We start from the raw sequence: 18,075 nt of genomic DNA, 5'->3' as shown, positions 1-18,075 counted from the left end.
CATTTCCTGTAACTTTCCTCATCACATGGCTTCCCATTTCCATCACATAGCTTCACATTTCCTGTAACTTTCCTCTAGACATAGCTTCACATTTCCTATTACTTTCCCCATCACATGGCTTCACATTTTCTATAACTTTCCTCATCACATGGCTTCAAATTTCCATCACATGGCTTCCCATTTCCTATTAATTTTCCTTCTCACATGGCTTCACCTTTCCTATAACTTTCCTCATCACATGACTTTCCTCTCATCCCACTGTATAGCAGCACTACTGTAAATGCTCTGAAATCATTACCACACTATATCTGGCAAATTTCACTGTGAGAGGGTGTATCTTCCCAAGGCAGAGGACCGGGTAAGTCTGCCAAACCCCTTCTATCATCCAACTCATCCTCTCAAAATACCTCCTAATTTCCTCCCTTCTCTCATTTCCTTTCTCCATTATCCATCTCTTCACATTTCATTCCTCCTCTCATCTCTGAAAAGCTTTGTTTGCTCTCTGATGTTTGCTCAAATGTTGCCAAGGTCTTTAGAGCACAAGATGAACAGCTCATCTCTTTGTCCTCTCTCTCTCTTGCTCTTGCGCTTGCTCTCTTCAGATCAGCTTCTATCTAATACCTTCATTGGCCAAGACAAAGACTCCCCTGACGTCAGTCATCTTCACAACAACAACCTACACCCTCAGAGCCTCTGTGGGGCCAAGGCCAGCCAGGACCAGTCCCAGGCCCACAGTCTTCAGTCCCAGCTCAGCACACTGCATCCCCACCACAGCAGTCTCCAGCCCAGAACCCTGCAGCCAAGCAGTCTGCAGCCCACAGGCCCCTCCAAGCACAGGCTCTCAGCAGGGCTCTCAGCGGAGCGGAGTTTCTCCTCCGAGGAGCAGCAGCCACCTCCCAGGTCCTCTGAGGGGAGCCTGACCAGCCTGAAACCAGCTTCCCAGCGGGTCTACACCATCACCAGGGAGGGAGGCATGCTAGGGGGGCGAGGTAGCGAGGAGAATCTGGAGCTGGAGGTGCTGAAGCAGCCTCTGTCCCCTCCTCCCTCCGCCAACCAGACCTCCTTTTCCAACCAACAACCACCAGGCAGCAAACATCACCGCGGCAACATTAGCCATGGCCCACAGGGCCACAGGCACAAGTCCCAGCCCCTGCAGAGCTCAGGGAGTGCCCATAACATCCGGGACTGGGTGGTGAGGAGGGGGGGCTCGCGGGAGGACTGCACCCCAGACTGTGTCACCTGCATCAGGGCCCCATGTCCGAGCCAGCGCTCCCTGGATCTGGAGACGTCCCCACGAGACGGAGGAAAACAGAGGAAGAAGCTAGAGAGGATGTACAGCCAAGACCAAGGCAGAGACAGACGAGGCTCTGCTGAGGAGAGAGGTGAGGAGGAGGATGGAGGAGGAGGAGGATGGAGGAGGAGGAGGATGATAATGACCAAATCAAATACAGCTTTATTTAAGTAGCACATTTCAGACATGAATGCAATGCAATGCTTCACAGAAAAAAATGAAGAAAAAAAAATCTTTACTACACAAAAAACAAAAGAATAACAATAAAAACTGAATAACTAATAAGCACCCTAAGGAAAAGCAAAATTAAAAAGGTGTGTTTAAAGATCTCTTTTAAATATGTCCACAGTTTCGGCCCCCCTCAGGTTCTCTGGCAGGCTATTCCAGAGGCTGGGGGCATAATTAATAATGGCTGCCTCTCCATGCCTCTTGGTCCTAGGCTTTGGGATAGTTAGAAGGCCAGTGCCAGAGGACCTGAGGGACTTACTGGGTGCAAAACACAAGTATGTCTGACATGTACTGGGGTGCACATTCATGGATTGATTTAAAAACCAATAGAAGAATAATCTAATTAATTTTAAAACTCACAGGCAGCCAGTGCAAAGACATCAAAACCGGTGCAATGTGTGCTCTTCATCTGGTCTCGGTCAGCACCCGTGCTACAGCATTCTGTATGTTTTGCAGTTGACAAATGGCTTTCTTGGGTAGACCAGACAGGAGAGCATTACAGTAGTCAAGCCTGCTTGTAAGAAAAGCATGGATGAGTCTCTGTATCAGCCTGATAGAAACGACTGCTCCTTGGTAATGTTCATCAGGTGGTAAAAAAAGCTAATTTGGTCACATTCCTAATGTGTGATTTGAAATCGAGTTCAGAATCTAAAATGACACCTAGGTTTTTTACCTGGTGTTTTATCTTTATTGCTTTGGCTCCAATAATACAGTAAGAACCTCGGCCTGGTCTTGATTTAGCTGAAGGGAGTTGTTAGCCGTCCATGTATTGCTCCTGTTTCTTGGCCCAAGCAAGTCTCTTCTTGTTATTGATGTTCTTTAGTCATGGTTTCTTTGCAGAAATTCTACCATGAAGGCCTGATTCACTCAGTCTCCTCTGAACAGTTGATGTTGAGATGTGTCTGTTACTTGAACTCTGTGAGGCATCTATTTGGGCTGCCATCTGAGGTGCAGTTAATTGCAATTTCTGAGGCTGGTAACTCTAATGAACTTATCCTCTGCAGCAGAGGTAACTCTAGGTTTTCCTTTCCTGTGGCGGTCCTAATGAGAGCCAGTTTCATCATAGCACTTGGTTTTTGCAACTGCACTTTTCCATATTGACTGACCTTCATGTCTTAAAGTAAGGATGGACTGTCATTTCTCTTTTCTTATTTGAGCTGCACTTGCCATAATATGGACTTGGTCTTTTACCAAATAGGACTATCTTCTGTTTACCACCCCTACCTTGTCACAACACAACTGATTGGCTCAAACGCAGTAAGAAGGAAATTAATTACACAAATTAACTTTTAACAGCTCACACCTTTTAATTGAAATGCATTCCAGATGACTACCTCACGAAGCTGGTTGATAGAATGCCAAGAGTGGGCAAAGCTGTGATCAAGGCAAAGGGTTGCTACTTTGAAGAATCTCAAATCTCAATTTTTTTTTGATTTGTTTAACACCTTTTTGGTTACTGCATGATTCCGTGTGTGTTTTTTCATAGTTTTGATGTCTTCACTATTATTCTACAATGTAGAAAATAGTAAAAATAAATGCAAAAACATTGAATGAGTTGGTGTGTCCAAACTTTTGACTGGTACTGTATATAAAACCCAAAATCAAACCTTGCCGTATGTGATATTTATTTTCTCTGAGTTATGTTTACCAAGGGTGACAAATACTGTAACTCTTGGCCGCTTAAATAGGTCCTAAACTAATTTAGAACAGGACCAGAGAGGCCAACCCAACTCTCCAGTCTGTCAAGAAGGACATCATTGTCAACAGTGTTGAATGCAGCATTTAAATCCAAACGTACAGAAAGCTGTAAGGCTGTCTCACAACATTTATCTAAAATGAACCCTATAAATAGCACTGTTGGGAGATTTAGAAAGCCATAGTCTAGCAATCAACAATATAATAATACTTTTATCTTTAAATCGCAATCTGTAGATACCATGTGATTAGACAGGTTCAGAATGTATGTAAAAACATCACAGCACAGATTAAAAATACATGGCACATGGAAATCATAAATTGGTGGTTTACGGAGATAGGTGGGATGGACTGAGAGTAGCTAAGGGGTGGATTTAAAAGCTCATGTTCTAGAATAGTTATGACTGAAAACACAAAGGAATATTATACAGTATAAGTACTATCTATCCAGATGTGATGTAAACTCAGCAAAAAAAAGAAACATCCCTTTTTCAGGACCCTGTCTTTCAAAGAGAATTCATAAAATCCAAATAACTTCACAGTTCATTGTAAAGGGGTTAAACACTGTTTCCCATGCTTGTTCAATGAACCATAAACATTTAATGAACGTGCACCTGTGGAACGGTTGTTAAGACACTAACAGCTTACAGACGGTAAGCAATTAAGATCACAGTTATGAAAACTTAGGACACTAAAGAGGCCTTTCTACTGACTCTGAAAAACACCAAAAGAAAGATGCCCATGGTCCCTGCTCATCTGCGGGAATGTGCCGTAGGCATGCTGCAAGGAGGCATGAGGACTGCAGATGTGGCCAGGGCAATAAATCGCAATACTGTGAGATGCCTAAGGCAGCGCTCCAGGGAGACAGGACGGACAGCTGGTCATCTTCGCAGTGGCAGACCACTTGCACAGGATCGGTACATCCGAACATCACACCTGCAGGACAGGTACAGGATGGCAACAACAACTGCCTGAGCTACACCAGGAATGCACAATTCCTCCATCAGTACTCAGACTGTCCGCAATAGGCTGAGAGAGGCTGGACTGAGGGCTTGTAGGCCTGTTGTAAGGCAGGTCCTCACCAGACATCACCGGCAACAATGTCACCTATGGGCACAAACCCACTGTCACTGGACCAGACAGGACTGACAAAATGTGCTCTTCAATGACAAGTCTCAGTTTTGTCTCACCAGGGGTGATGGTAGGATCGTCGAAGGAATGAGCACTACACCGAGGCCTGTACTCGGGAGCGGGATCGGTTTGGAGGTGGAGGGTCCGTCATGGTCTGGGGCGATGTGTCACAGCATCAACGGACTGAGCTTGTTGTCATTGCAAGCAATCTCAACGCTGTGCGTTACAGGGAAAACATCCTCCTCCCTCATGTGGTACCCTTCCTGCACGCTCATCCTGACATAACCCTCCAGCATGACAATGCCACCAGCCATACTGCTCGTTCTGTGCGTGATTTCCTGCAAGACAGGAATATCAGTGTTCTGCCATGGCCAAGAAGAGTCCGGATCTCAATCCCATTGAGCACATCTGGGACCTGTTGGATCGGAGGGTGAGGGCTAGGGCCATACCCCCCAGAAATGTACAGGACCTTGCAGGTGCCTTGGTGGAAGAGTGGGGTAACATCTTACAGCAAGAACTGGCAAATCTGGCGCAGTCCATGAGGAGGAGATGCACTGCAGTACTTGTTAATGCAGCTGGGGGCCACACCAGATACTGACTGTTACTTTTGATTTTGACCCCCCCTTTGTTCAGGGACACATTATTCCATTTCTGTTAGTCACATGTCTTTGGAACTTGTTCAGTTTGTCTCAGTTGTTGAATCTTGTTATGTTCATACAAATATTTACACTTTAAGTTTTCTGAAAATAAACGCAGTTGACAGTGAGAGGACGTTTCTTATTTTGCTGAATTTACAATAAAAAACACAATAAAAAGTCTGTCTCTGTGCTGGGGTGGAAACAAAACCAGATTGACATTTTTCAAAAATACAGTTGAAAAAGCATTTAGCTGTTTGAAATCCAATTTCTATAGAATTTTGCATAAGTATTATGATGATGATGGAGGATGGAAGGATGGAGGGGAGTGGGGCTTTTAGGTGTCTTTGTGTCTCTTTATCCCCATACATTGTCCCCTGTGGTAAGACTCATTTGCGGTATAATGTTTTTCTCAAACTCAAAGCACATTGTGTGGAGAAGGGTAACAGCTGACAGACAACAACTTTTGAAATGTAATGTTGTGGGCTAAACTTCTGCTTTGTCTCCTTTGTTTGTAGAGGACAACCCTAATAGCTGGTTCCCCAAAGAGAACATGTTCAGCTTCCAGACGGCTACCACAACAATGCAGGCGTGAGTATAGGATACCAGATATAACCTCACCACTCTGCTCCACTCCTACTGAACACGTCATGGCTGCCTCAAAGAGTTCCGTGTGATAATGATGGATGAGTTCTAGAGTGCCTCCCAAATATGCACAATATTTCCCATACACAGTAGTTCTCAATAAAGGGAATAGGGTGCTTTTTGGGATGTAGCCTTAGACTCCTTCACATGGCTGTGCCCTGGACACAGTTCCAGGCCAGTGGTTTTATAGGACACAGTTGGAGGCCAGTGGTTTTATAGGACACAGTTGGAGGCCAGTGGTTTGATAGGACACAGTTGGAGGCCAGTGGTTTTATAGTACACAGTTGGAGGACAGTGGTTTTATAGGACACAGTTGCAGGCCAGTGGTTTTATAGGACACAGTTGGAGGCCAGTGGTTTTATAGGACACAGTTGGAGGCCAGTGGTTTTATAGGACACAGTTGCAGGCCAGTGGTTTTATAGGACACAGTTGGAGGCCAGTGGTTTTATAGGACACAGTTGGAGGCCAGTGGTTTTATAGGACACAGTTGGAGGCCAGTGGTTTTAAAGGGGACAGTTGGAGGCCAATGGTTTTATAGGACACAGTTGGAGGGTTTCAGCATTAAATATTGTTTATATATTTTTTAACACTTTTATTTATTTTACTATGTCAATATGTTTTTCTTGAAAGTGTTTTGGCACCAAACTGGTGGCAGTTGTGAAAAAAATAAATAGTTGGAAGAGTTGCAGAGTTAATTGTATATAATGCCATTTTTGATTACATACTTTTTTCATTAAATAAGCTATTTTCTCTTGAACCGTATGGTCTATCGACTAGAAACTCATGGACAATATGACACAGATATAAAACAAATGTACTATATATGAAAATGTATTTTTTAAGTTAAGTTATTCAAGTATACATGACTAAAGTTAAAATAGATGACCTGTTAATTAGTACTAAAGATTCTAGTAACTTTGGTAAGTTACAGGTAGCTTTGCAACCCCATTCTTCATGCACGCACGCACGCACGCACGCGTGCACACACACACACACACACACACACACACACACACACACACACACACACACACACACACACACACACACACACTTTCACCGCTGACTGCTTAATTATCACATGTCTGGTTGAACTAGTAATTATGGCCCACACACACATTCTGCCCTCCCAGCGCGCCTCTGTTGTTCTCCCTGCTTCCTCGCTCCACTCATCTATCTTCTCCTCTCCGGACGTCTCTCAGGATCCCACGCTCTCTCTCTCTCTCTCTCTCTCTGCTCCCTCGCCCCACTCATCTATCCTCTCCTCTCCGGACATCTCTCAGGATCCCACGCTCTCTCTCTCTCTCTCTGCTCCCTCGCTCCACTCATCTATTCTCTCCTCTCCGGACATCTCTCAGGATCCCACGCTCTCTCGCTCCCTCTTTGAGCACATCTGTCAATGTCTTTGTTTCCTTATCTCTCCATATGTCTCTGTCACTCTGTTCCTCTGCGTCACCTGTCCTCTCCTCTTACTTAGTACTCACTCCCCTTGGATCCACACCTGGTGTCACAGGCCCTGTGTTATATTCCACATATAGTGTACTTTGTTGACCGGTAAAAAGTAGTGTACAATGTAGGGAATAGGGCGCCATTTGGGATGCGTACAGTGTCCTTGACTGGAATATCATATGATTAACAGCTAACCCTCCCAAGTGTACAGTATATCTGTCTGTCAAGTCCAATATTTATTACTGAAGTGTCTAACTTTTTTGTCCTCTCTTCCCTTCCCTCTCCACACGGCCTGCACCAACTCCTGCCTGCACCAACTCCTGCCTGCACCAACTTCTGCCTGCACCAACTCCTGCCTGCACCAACTGCGTCTACAGAATATCGTGAGTAACAATTTTTTTTTCCTTCCCTGTGCGCCTCAGACAATTTACTCTCCTTTTGACTCTTGGCTATCTATCTCTTCCTGTGCTACTACTTACTGTCTCCAGTGTCCTCATTAACCCCTATTTAACCCCCTTGCCTGGCTGAGTGTTTGAAGTTATGGAAAAACATCACTGAGTATCCAAATCTCCAATGAATAAAACATTACTTAGTATCAAAATCTCCAATGAATAAACATATTCAACATAATGAGTCTAAATTGTAAATAAGCATAGATTGATTTATCACTAGATGGCTTTAAAAAACATCTTTATCGTCCATTTATAAAGACTTTCAATTGAACTGGTTTGTCTTACAGTATAGCTAGTATTATATTGTATTAATATAACGATCCAACAAGGCAGAATATATGACAGACAGAGTTATATAGAACAGTGAGTCAGATGAGATGGTAGCATAGTGTTCTGTTCCTCTGTACCAGGCAAAGGCAGAATATATGACAGACAGAGTTATATAGAACAGTGAGTCAGATGAGATGGTAGCATAGTGTTCTGTTCCTCTGTACCAGGCAAAGGCAGAATATATGACAGACAGAGTTATATAGAACAGTGAGTCAGATGAGATGGTAGCATAGTGTTCTGTTCCTCTGTACCAGGCAAAGGCAGAATATATGACAGACAGAGTTATATAGAACAGTGAGTCAGATGAGATGGTAGCATAGTGTTCTGTTCCTCTGTACCAGACACAGCCAGGGTCATACCTCTATATATATATATATACTGTATACACGCACACACACACACACACATCATTCTCTTCTATCTGAGTTCATTCAGTGCAACAAAAGGACGACCTTTCAGAAGGAACAGAGAATTGCCTTCAGTAATGTACTAAAGTTACGCAATATTGTATTATACATACAGTAGGTGTAATGAAAAGTCCACATTGTAGGTAGTTCCAGGATGAAGTAATTATACCACTAATCATTTTAGTGGTCCTTGTGTAGATAGAAGAAAAGGTATCATCCCAAATGGCACCCTATTTCCTTTATAGTGCACTACCCTGGTCAAAGGTAGTGCAATACAAATGGAATAGAGTGTCATTTGGGATGCACAGAGAGTGAATAGATTATACATGGGAGTTGTTCAGTATTCATAGATCTAGTTTAGACCTGGTTGTAAAGTAATCTATTGTATCGTCTTAATAGTGATTATTATTTTATACCACAGCATACAACAGTCTAGTTTATACACACACACACACACACACACACACACACACACACACACACACACACACACACACACACACACACACACACACACACACACACACACACACACACACACAGCTCTCATCATCTGTCTGACTGATAATGTTTGAGCCTAGTGCATAGGACATGGATAGGACTCTGATAAATGCTGTCAGGCATGATGGTTACTTCTTTTGGCACCCTGTCACAGCATATATCCATTTCAGAGGGAAACACCCACACTCTCAATCACTCAATCACTCAAACACTCACATGCACACACACAATTGGTGCAATGGATAGTTTCCTGTGTACTTGACCGTTGTGGCCCTGTTTCTGTCTAAGTTCTGCTCCTCTTGGTCTCTGATTGGTGGCTTGATAGTATCCTTGTGTGTGTCAGTTTGCAGTGTGTGTCAGATGGCAGTGTGCGTCAGTTTGCAGTGTGTGTCAATTTGCAGTGTGTCAGTTTGCAGTGTGTGTATGTTTGCAGTGTGTGTCAGTTTGCAGTGTGTGTCAGTTTGCAGTGTGTGTCAGTTTGCAGTGTGTGTCAGTTTGCAGTGTGTGCATGTTTGCAGTGTGTGTCAGTTTGCAGTGTGTGTCAGTCTGCAGTGTGTGTCAGTTTGCAGTGTGTGTCAGTCTGCAGTGTGTGTCAGTTTGCAGTGTGTCAGTCTGCAGTGTGTGTCAGTTTGCAGTGTGTGTCAGTCTGCAGTGTGTGTCAGTTTGCAGTGTGTCAGTTTGCAGTGTGTGTCAGTTTGCAGTGTGTGTCAGTCTGCAGTGTGTGTCAGTCTGCAGTGTGTGTCAGTCTGCAGTGTGTGTCAGTCTGCAGTGTGTGTCAGTTTGCAGTGTGTATATGTTTGCAGTGTGTGTCAGTCTGCAGTGTGTGTCAGTTTGCAGTGTGTGTATGTTTGCAGTGTGTGTCAGTCTGCAGTGTGTGTCAGTCTGCAGTGTGTGTCAGTCTGCAGTGTGTGTCAGTTTGCAGTGTGTGTCAGTCTGCAGTGTGTGTCAGTCTGCAGTGTGTGTCAGTCTGCAGTGTGTGTCAGTCTGCAGTGTGTGTCAGTCTGCAGTGTGTGTCAGTCTGCAGTGTGTGTCAGTTTGCAGTGTGTGTCAGTCTGCAGTGTGTGTCAGTCTGCAGTGTGTGTCAGTTTGCAGTGTGTGTCAGTTTGCAGTGTGTGTCAGTCTGCAGTGTGTGTCAGTCTGCAGTGTGTGTCAGTCTGCAGTGTGCACCATGTTTGTGTGTGGTGTACAACACTTACCTGTTCTGCTGGCTCTAACCCACTAGCCGCTGACTTGTTGCAACACTGTAGTGGCTCTGTGACGTGGATCCCGTCTCACTAACGCTCTATAACTCTGCACTCACACCCCCAGCCCCTCACCTCTGACCCCGTTAACACTGTGACATCCCAGCAGGGCATTCCGGGGCATTGCTGAGAGAAAGAGGAGGAAAAGGGAACAAGAGGCAACCGCTCCAGTAACCGAGACTGAGAGGTATGGTCCATGTCTGACCTGACTGTCCTGCACCTGTATGTAGTGCTGTAGTGTTGTCCCCCCCACGCCCCAACAACCCCTGCACTGAGACACAGACATACGTAAACAGAGACACACACACACACACACACACACAGCGCGTCAGACCAACTCTAATGACCAGCCTTGTCTCAATAGCCTCTCACTGTTCTAAGGATCTTTATGATACAACACTTTGTGAAAACTACTTTAAAATCCCAGGCCCGGTATATTTCCTGACTGGAATAGCTCGATCAAATGTAAAACGTGAAATGGAGTTCTGATTGCATTCTCAACAGTACAATGTCGAGCATGTGAGCTCAGAGACATGAAAATCATAAAATCATATAACTTTGAACTTTTTCAGATTATGGAATTTTCACAATACCCTCAAATTCCACATTTTCCAAGTGTTCCAAAGGAGCATGCTGACAGGCGGCCATGTTAAAGTCTACCCTGAACAAAATATTATTGGAGATCATTTTCTGATGTAGGTTTTGAAAAGTCAGGGAAACCTTTGCCTGTCACCAAAAAGGGCCAGACAATTGACTCCAGAAGTCAATAGTAATTTGGTGTGCGTGAGTGTCTGGTTTGCTGTGATTGCTGTCTGGACATGGATGGGCTGGGGAAAAAAGGAGGAAGGCTATTGTAGCACAGTGTCAGTCTCACTAAGTCCAACCCAGCTCCTGGTCCCATCTACAGCGGTACAGCTGTCTCAAATGGCACCATATTCACTATGTAGTGTGCTACTTTTGATCAGGACCCTTAAGTCTTTGGTCAAATGTAGCCATTTGCTAAATTGTTCTACTTTTCAGTCCGCAGTCCCGTTGGCTGTGCAACAATAGGAGATGAATCAACGTTTGCCATTTTTCATGGTGCAAGTGTTGGTGTGACCGTCTTAAACATTGAGCTGCTGCAGTGCACACTGAGGTGTGACTGTGTTCATCCAGACTGGAGTGTAGCTCACTTTTCTCCTGGATAGTGTTGTTTGGCTGTGACTGTAGGCATCAATGTATCACAGTGTAGCTCTGTCTTTACAGCATGAAGGGTACAGTATATTGTCAGTGTATTCAGTGCCCCAGGGTTCTCATGTGTATGAGATGGGTTCTTGATTGTATTGATTTGGTTAGATTTATTATATTTAGATGAAAGGAAAACATATGGATGGGTGGCGATAGGACGAAGAAGAGTAACACACACACACGCATGCACACCGGAACCTTCCTCATTAATCTAGGTCTAAAGGATAATATCAGTCAGCACCAACACACATGATATGTTCTTTATAGCTCACAGAGAACTCTCTCTCTCTCTCTCTCTCTCTCTCTCTCTCTCTCTCTCTCTCTCTGAGTCATTCGGGAGTCATTCCAGGCAGAACATCGTGCCATCAAAGGCATCCAGTTGATTTGTGTAAGAGACCTTGACAATATTTAATTTGAAACCCAGCTGTCTAGAAAACACAAATTACCTTTGGCTTGTTAATGCAAGCTGTTGGGCAACAGTCTCAGTGAAATAGTTTGGGAAATGAATAACCATTATAAATTGGACACAGAATGCACAGCATGAGGTATGCTTTTTCCAACATGGTTAGCTAATTAGGATATTCACACTGGGTCATTCTTCAATTACAGTGGCATTTGGGCAACTTTATTTTTCTATATTTTTATTTGGGTACATTTTTGAGTACATGTCTCATTCTAAATCAATTTATAGTGAACAAAAAATATAAACGCAACAAGCAAAAATGTCTAAGATTTTACTGTTACAGTTCATATAAGGAAATCAGTCAATTGAAATAAATTCACAAGGCCTTAATCTAATGGATTTACATGACTATACAGATATGCGCCTGTTGGTCACAGATAAGAAAACAAGTTAGTATCTGGTGTGACCATCTAAATCGCAGTTGATCAGGCTGTTGATTGTGGCCTGTGGAATGTTGTTCCACTCCTCTTCAATGGCTGTGTGAAGTTGCTGGATATTAGCAGGAATTGAAGTGTGGAGAGTATGCAGGCCATGGAAGAACTGGAACATTTTCAGCTTCCAGGAATTGTGTACCGATCCTTGCGACATGGGATCGTGCATTATCATGCTGAAATATGAGGTGATGGCGGCAGATAAATGGCATGACAGTGGGCCTAAAGATCACATCACGGTATCTCTGTGCATTCAAATTTCCATTGATAAAGTGCAATTGTGTTCCTTTTCCGTAGCTTATGCCTGCCCATACCATAACCGCACAACAGCACCATGAGTCAGACAAGCCTTCATGAACGCACAACAGCACCATGAGTCAGACAAGCCTTCATGAACGCACAACAGCACCATGAGTCAGACAAGCCTTCATGAACGCACAACAGCACCATGAGTCAGACAAGCCTTCATGAAGTATGATAAACACTGGTTTAGGCTTGTTTCAATTATTCCACTGTGTTCCACTTCGGGCTGTTTCTTTCCTCTGTTTCCCCTTATCCTTTTCCCTCTCTACTTCCTGTCTTTCCCTATTTTAATCCTTTAAGGCATGCAGTGTTTGTGGGTAAACTGAAGACAATAACTTGAACGTGCGCACACACACACAAGTATACATAATGACTCTGTTTGATCCACAACATGAATCGTAACCATGGATGTGTGATGCCAGACACCCAGCTTTGTAGAGCAAGAGACAAGGGAATAAGGGATGAAGTGGGTGGAAAAGAGGAGTAATGAGGGATGAGAGGGAGGGCAGTATTAAACTTCTAAGTCAAAGTCTAATTTTAACGTCTAAGTCAGAGAGAGAGGGATAGAAGGAGGGGAGGTTTAGCATACATGAGTTGTACATGAGCACCTTATTAAGCCATATCATCGAATGTGTTTCAGGAAAAAGGCCTTTGTAATTGCCTCTCAAAGAAAGAGATACAACATTTGTTTTTCTCATGGTTATGAGGAGGCAATGTACAAGGTTCAGGTAACAAGGTTATCTCTATTCATTACTAAATCTTCTCCACAGTGTCCTACATTGAGAACACTTTCTGTGTGACTAAATTGACATGTTTATTATTATTTTCAAGAGCTTGTCAGTGGATGATGGCAGAATCACAGACAGAAACACATTTTTTTTCTGAGGAGCTTATGGATGAGTCAGACCGACCAACCTTTGTGAAAGAGTTCATCTCTTCTGATGCAGTTGAATCAGGTCATGAGAGAGTTTGAACTGAATCAGATATGACTGAATAACTTCAAACACTCGATCCTGCAGTCCATGGCCAGGCATTGATTGAAAAGCTGTTTCACTTTCCTGTCCAGATAAGTTACTAAACTGTTCCTCTTCTTCTGCCTTTCACCCTCTGTGTCTGTGGCGTTCACTGTATACTGAAACCCTCTCCCCTCCTTCTCTCTTTTCCGTCTCTTCCCTCCCTCCCTCCCTCCCTCCCCTTTCCTCTCCTCTTTTATTTTCTACAACAGAAACTTCCGGAAGCACCTGAGAATGGTGGGCAGCCGCAGAATGAAGGCTCAGAGTGAGTTCCCCAGTGAGTGTGGCGTCGTAGCTTATTATTATGTGGACTTCATTAGTGTGCTTGTGCTAAATGCATGTAGCCTATACAGTACATGTGCTGGATAGAATGGACAGTATGGTAGGTTAAAGGTACATGTATGCATTTAGAAATAAGTTTGGCTCCATATTATCTAGTTGAAAGTGGTCTGGTGCAGGGGGCGTGGTGGAGCTTTAGTAGTGAAGTCTCCTAAACACATCGGATTCCACCTCACCCACCACTTTCCACATATTCTCCCCTCTAGATTCAGTGCCCTCTAAATTTAAAGAGGAATGGAAACACTTTAGGAAGTAAATCTAGTTTCCATTACCATTTAAACCTGTCTGGGAAATAATTAAATATGTGAGGAGATCAGAACTCTCGGTCTCCTCAAAGTGGTCCAAGAGTCAAGATAATTAACTGCATGGCATAAAAGCTTCCAAGTTGTGGTTTTACAGTAGGATGTCTTGTTAGCAGAAGCTGGTGGAAAAATGTATTATATTAGCAGGGGTTTTACAGTAGGATGTCTTGTAAGAAGAAGCTGGTAGAGGAATGGATTATATTAGCAGGGGTTTTACAGTAGGATGTCTTGTAAGAAGAAGCTGGTAGAGGAATGGATTATATTAGCAGGGGTTTTACAGTAGGATGTCTTGTTAGAAGAAGCTGGCAGAGGAATGGATTATATTAGCAGGGGTTTTACAGTAGGATGTCTTGTTAGAAGAAGCTGGTAGAGGAATGGATTATATTAGCAGGGGTTTTACAGTAGGATGTCTTGTTAGAAGAAGCTGGTAGAGGAATGGATTATATTAGCAGGGTTTTTACGGTAGGATGTTTTGTTAGAAGATGTTAGTAGAGGAATGGACCTCATTAGCAGGCATTAAGTGACTGGGTGGTTTGGATACGCCAGCCCCAGCTGTGAGCTGGAACACCAGATGTTCACCCACTCAGTGCCACTATATAGTTATGATGACACGGTAAGAGGAATACAACTAAACTGTTTTCATCCAAACAGGGGTGCTGATTTAAATGAAACGGCATGTGTTGTACATTTGGGAAGTGTGTTTTGGCGTCTGTGTTGAGTGGTTATGTCCCAATTATCCCTACTCCCCTTCATTCACTGATTTGAAAGTATGGTGAAAACTCCCTCTAGCCTCCACCAATCCAATGCTTTTAGATTTGAAATAGTGAACGAGTGTACACTTCAGGAGAATATGGATGTGTGTTTAGGGCTCGCGTGTGTGTGTGTGGGGTTGCTTAGGGAAAGTGTATGTGTGATCCCCCTCGTCATCCTCCACTCATTGTCATTATCCTCCACTCCTTCATCAGCATATGCTGACCGCCGAGCCAAGAGTTTCAACCGCTCCTGGAGTGACCCCATCCCCATGAAGCCTGACTCTCTCCATGGCTCTAGAGACAGTGAGTCCACACAAATACTATACACACACTCACTCATGCAAGGTGACATGCAATGACACATACGCGAACACACCTTCACTCAAGCATACTCGGCATAAGCATGTACATTATTTTTGTTATTTTCAGGCACAAACATGAAAAAGATTGTATCTACACTACACACCTGTGCACACACACACACACACACACACACACACACACACACACACATACACACACACACACACACACACACACACACACACACACACACACACACGTTTTCTCTCTGTGATCATTGAAAGAAGCTCTCCTCTACAGACAGTTTGACCATGACTGTATTTGTCCTCATCCTCTTCACATCAGACTGTGACGCTCTACCGTTTCTGTCCGTTCTTTACGGACTGTACGTCTCTGTCATCCTATGTATATGTCCTGGGTCTGTCTGAATATGTGCTTGTATGTTCCAAGCTCTGTGATTGTCTGTTCCATGCTGTGATTGTCTGTTCCAAGCTCTATGATTGTCTGTTCCAAGCTCTATGATTGTCTGTTCCAAGCTCTGTGGTTGTCTCTTCCAAGCTCTGTGTTTGTCTGTTCCAAGCTCTGTGGTTGTCTGTTCCAAGCTCTGTGATTGTCTGTTCCAAGCTCTGTGGTTGTCTGTTCCAAGCTCTGTGGTTGTCTGTTCCAAGCTCCGTGGTTGTCTGTTCCAAGCTCTGTGGTTGTCTGTTCCAAGCTCTGTGGTTGTCTGTTCCAAAGCTCTGTGGTTGTCTGTTCAAAGTGTTGTCCTTCATCTTCATGTTTTGTATGTCTCTGTAACCTGTGGTCTATGTGTTCTCTTTCCTTTATTGATGTTGATGTCTAGGGAAGGGTTAATGTTCTCTGTTTCCTTTATTGATGTTGATTTCTAGTGAAGGGATAATGTGTTCTGTTTCCTTAATTGATGTTGATGTCTAGTGAAGGGATATTGTGTTCTGTTTCCTTTATTGATGTTGATGTCTAGTGAAGGGATAATGTGTTCTGTTTCCTTTATTGATGTTGATGTCTAGTGAAGGGATAATGTGTTCTGTTTCCTTTATTGATGTTGATGTCTAGTGAAGGGATAATGTGTTCTGTTTCCTTTATTGATGTTGATGTCTAGGGAAGGGTTAATGTTCTCTGTTTCCTTTATTGATGTTGATGTCTAGAGAAGGAATAATGTGTTCAGTTCCCTTATTGCTGGTGATGTCTAGAGAAGGGATAATGTGTTCAGTTCCCTTATTGCTGGTGATGTCTAGGGAAGGGATAATGTGTTCTGTTCCCTTATTGCTGGTGATGTCTAGAGAAGGAATAATGTGTTCAGTTCCCTTATTGCTGGTGATGTCTAGAGAAGGGATAATGTGTTCAGTTCCCTTATTGCTGGTGATGTCTAGGGAAGGGATAATGTGTTCAGTTCCCTTATTGCTGGTGATGTCTAGAGAAGGGATAATGTGTTCTGTTCCCTTATTGCTGGTGATGTCTAGAGAAGGAATAATGTGTTCAGTTCCCTTATTGCTGGTGATGTCTAGAGAAGGAATAATGTGTTCAGTTCCCTTATTGCTGGTGATGTCTAGAGAAGGGATAATGTGTTCAGTTCCCTTATTGATGTTGATGTCTAGAGAAGGGATAATGTGTTCTGTTCCCTTATTGCTGGTGAAGTCTAGGGAAGGGATAATGTGTACTGTTCCCTTATTGCTGGTGATGTCTAGAGAAGGAATAATGTGTTCAGTTCCCTTATTGCTGGTGATGTCTAGAGAAGGGATAATGTGTTCTGTTCCCTTATTGCTGGTGATGTCTAGAGAAGGGATAATGTGTTCTGTTCCCTTATTGCTGGTGATGTCTAGAGAAGGGATAATGTGTTCAGTTCCCTTATTGCTGGTGATGTCTAGGGAAGGGATAATGTGTTCAGTTCCCTTATTGCTGGTGATGTCTAGGGAAGGGATAATGTGTTCAATTCCCTTATTGCTGGTGATGTCTAGAGAAGGGATAATGTGTTCTGTTCCCTTATTGCTGGTGATGTCTAGGGAAGGGATATCGTGTTCAGTTCCCTTATTGCTGGTGATGTCTAGATAAGGGATAATGTGTTCAGTTCCCTTATTGCTGGTGATGTCTAGAGAAGGGATAATGTGTTCTGTTCCCTTATTGCTGGTGATGTCTAGGGAAGGGATAATGTGTCCAGTTCCCTTATTGCTGGTGATGTCTAGAGAAGGAATAATGTGTTCAGTTCCCTTATTGCTGGTGATGTTTAGAGAAGGGATAATGTGTTCTGTTCCCTTATTGCTGGTGATGTCTAGAGAAGGGATAATGTGTTCTGTTCCCTTATTGCTGGTGATGTCTAGAGAAGGGATAATGTGTTCAGTTCCCTTATTGCTGGTGATGTCTAGGGAAGGGATAATGTGTTCAGTTCCCTTATTGCTGGTGATGTCTAGGGAAGGGATAATGTGTTCAATTCCCTTATTGCTGGTGATGTCTAGAGAAGGGATAATGTGTTCTGTTCCCTTATTGCTGGTGATGTCTAGGGAAGGGATATCGTGTTCAGTTCCCTTATTGCTGGTGATGTCTAGATAAGGGATAATGTGTTCAGTTCCCTTATTGCTGGTGATGTCTAGAGAAGGGATAATGTGTTCTGTTCCCTTATTGCTGGTGATGTCTAGGGAAGGGATAATGTGTCCAGTTCCCTTATTGCTGGTGATGTCTAGAGAAGGAATAATGTGTTCAGTTCCCTTATTGCTGGTGATGTCTAGAGAAGGGATAATGTGTTCAGTTCCCTTATTGCTGGTGATGTCTAGGGAAGGGATAATGTGTTCAGTTCCCTTATTGCTGGTGATGTCTAGAGAAGGAATAATGTGTTCAGTTCCCTTATTGCTGGTGATGTCTAGGGAAGGGATAATGTGTTCTGTTCCCTTATTGCTGGTGATGTCTAGAGAATGAATAATGTGTTCA

The 18,075-nt window shown here is 43.5% G+C and overlaps 1 protein-coding gene across 1 annotated transcript in view; it reads left to right on the top strand.

Moving 5' to 3' along the window:
• Positions 1–18,075, top strand: part of LOC139389856 (NMDA receptor synaptonuclear signaling and neuronal migration factor-like) — a 60,464-nt gene that overhangs the window by 26,448 nt on the left and 15,941 nt on the right. The window contains exons 3-8 of the mRNA XM_071136843.1: positions 603–1,382; positions 5,499–5,571; positions 7,452–7,457; positions 10,115–10,192; positions 13,655–13,719; positions 15,049–15,138. Coding sequence (XP_070992944.1) covers positions 603–1,382; positions 5,499–5,571; positions 7,452–7,457; positions 10,115–10,192; positions 13,655–13,719; positions 15,049–15,138 — 1,092 coding nt within the window. The remainder of the gene's footprint in view (positions 1–602; positions 1,383–5,498; positions 5,572–7,451; positions 7,458–10,114; positions 10,193–13,654; positions 13,720–15,048; positions 15,139–18,075) is intronic.

Source organism: Oncorhynchus clarkii, chromosome 30, assembly GCF_045791955.1.
Source record: "Oncorhynchus clarkii lewisi isolate Uvic-CL-2024 chromosome 30, UVic_Ocla_1.0, whole genome shotgun sequence".
Lineage (NCBI taxonomy): Eukaryota > Metazoa > Chordata > Actinopteri > Salmoniformes > Salmonidae > Oncorhynchus > Oncorhynchus clarkii.
The sequence above is the reverse complement of the archived record's forward strand: the minus strand, read 5'-3'. Positions and strand labels throughout refer to the sequence as shown.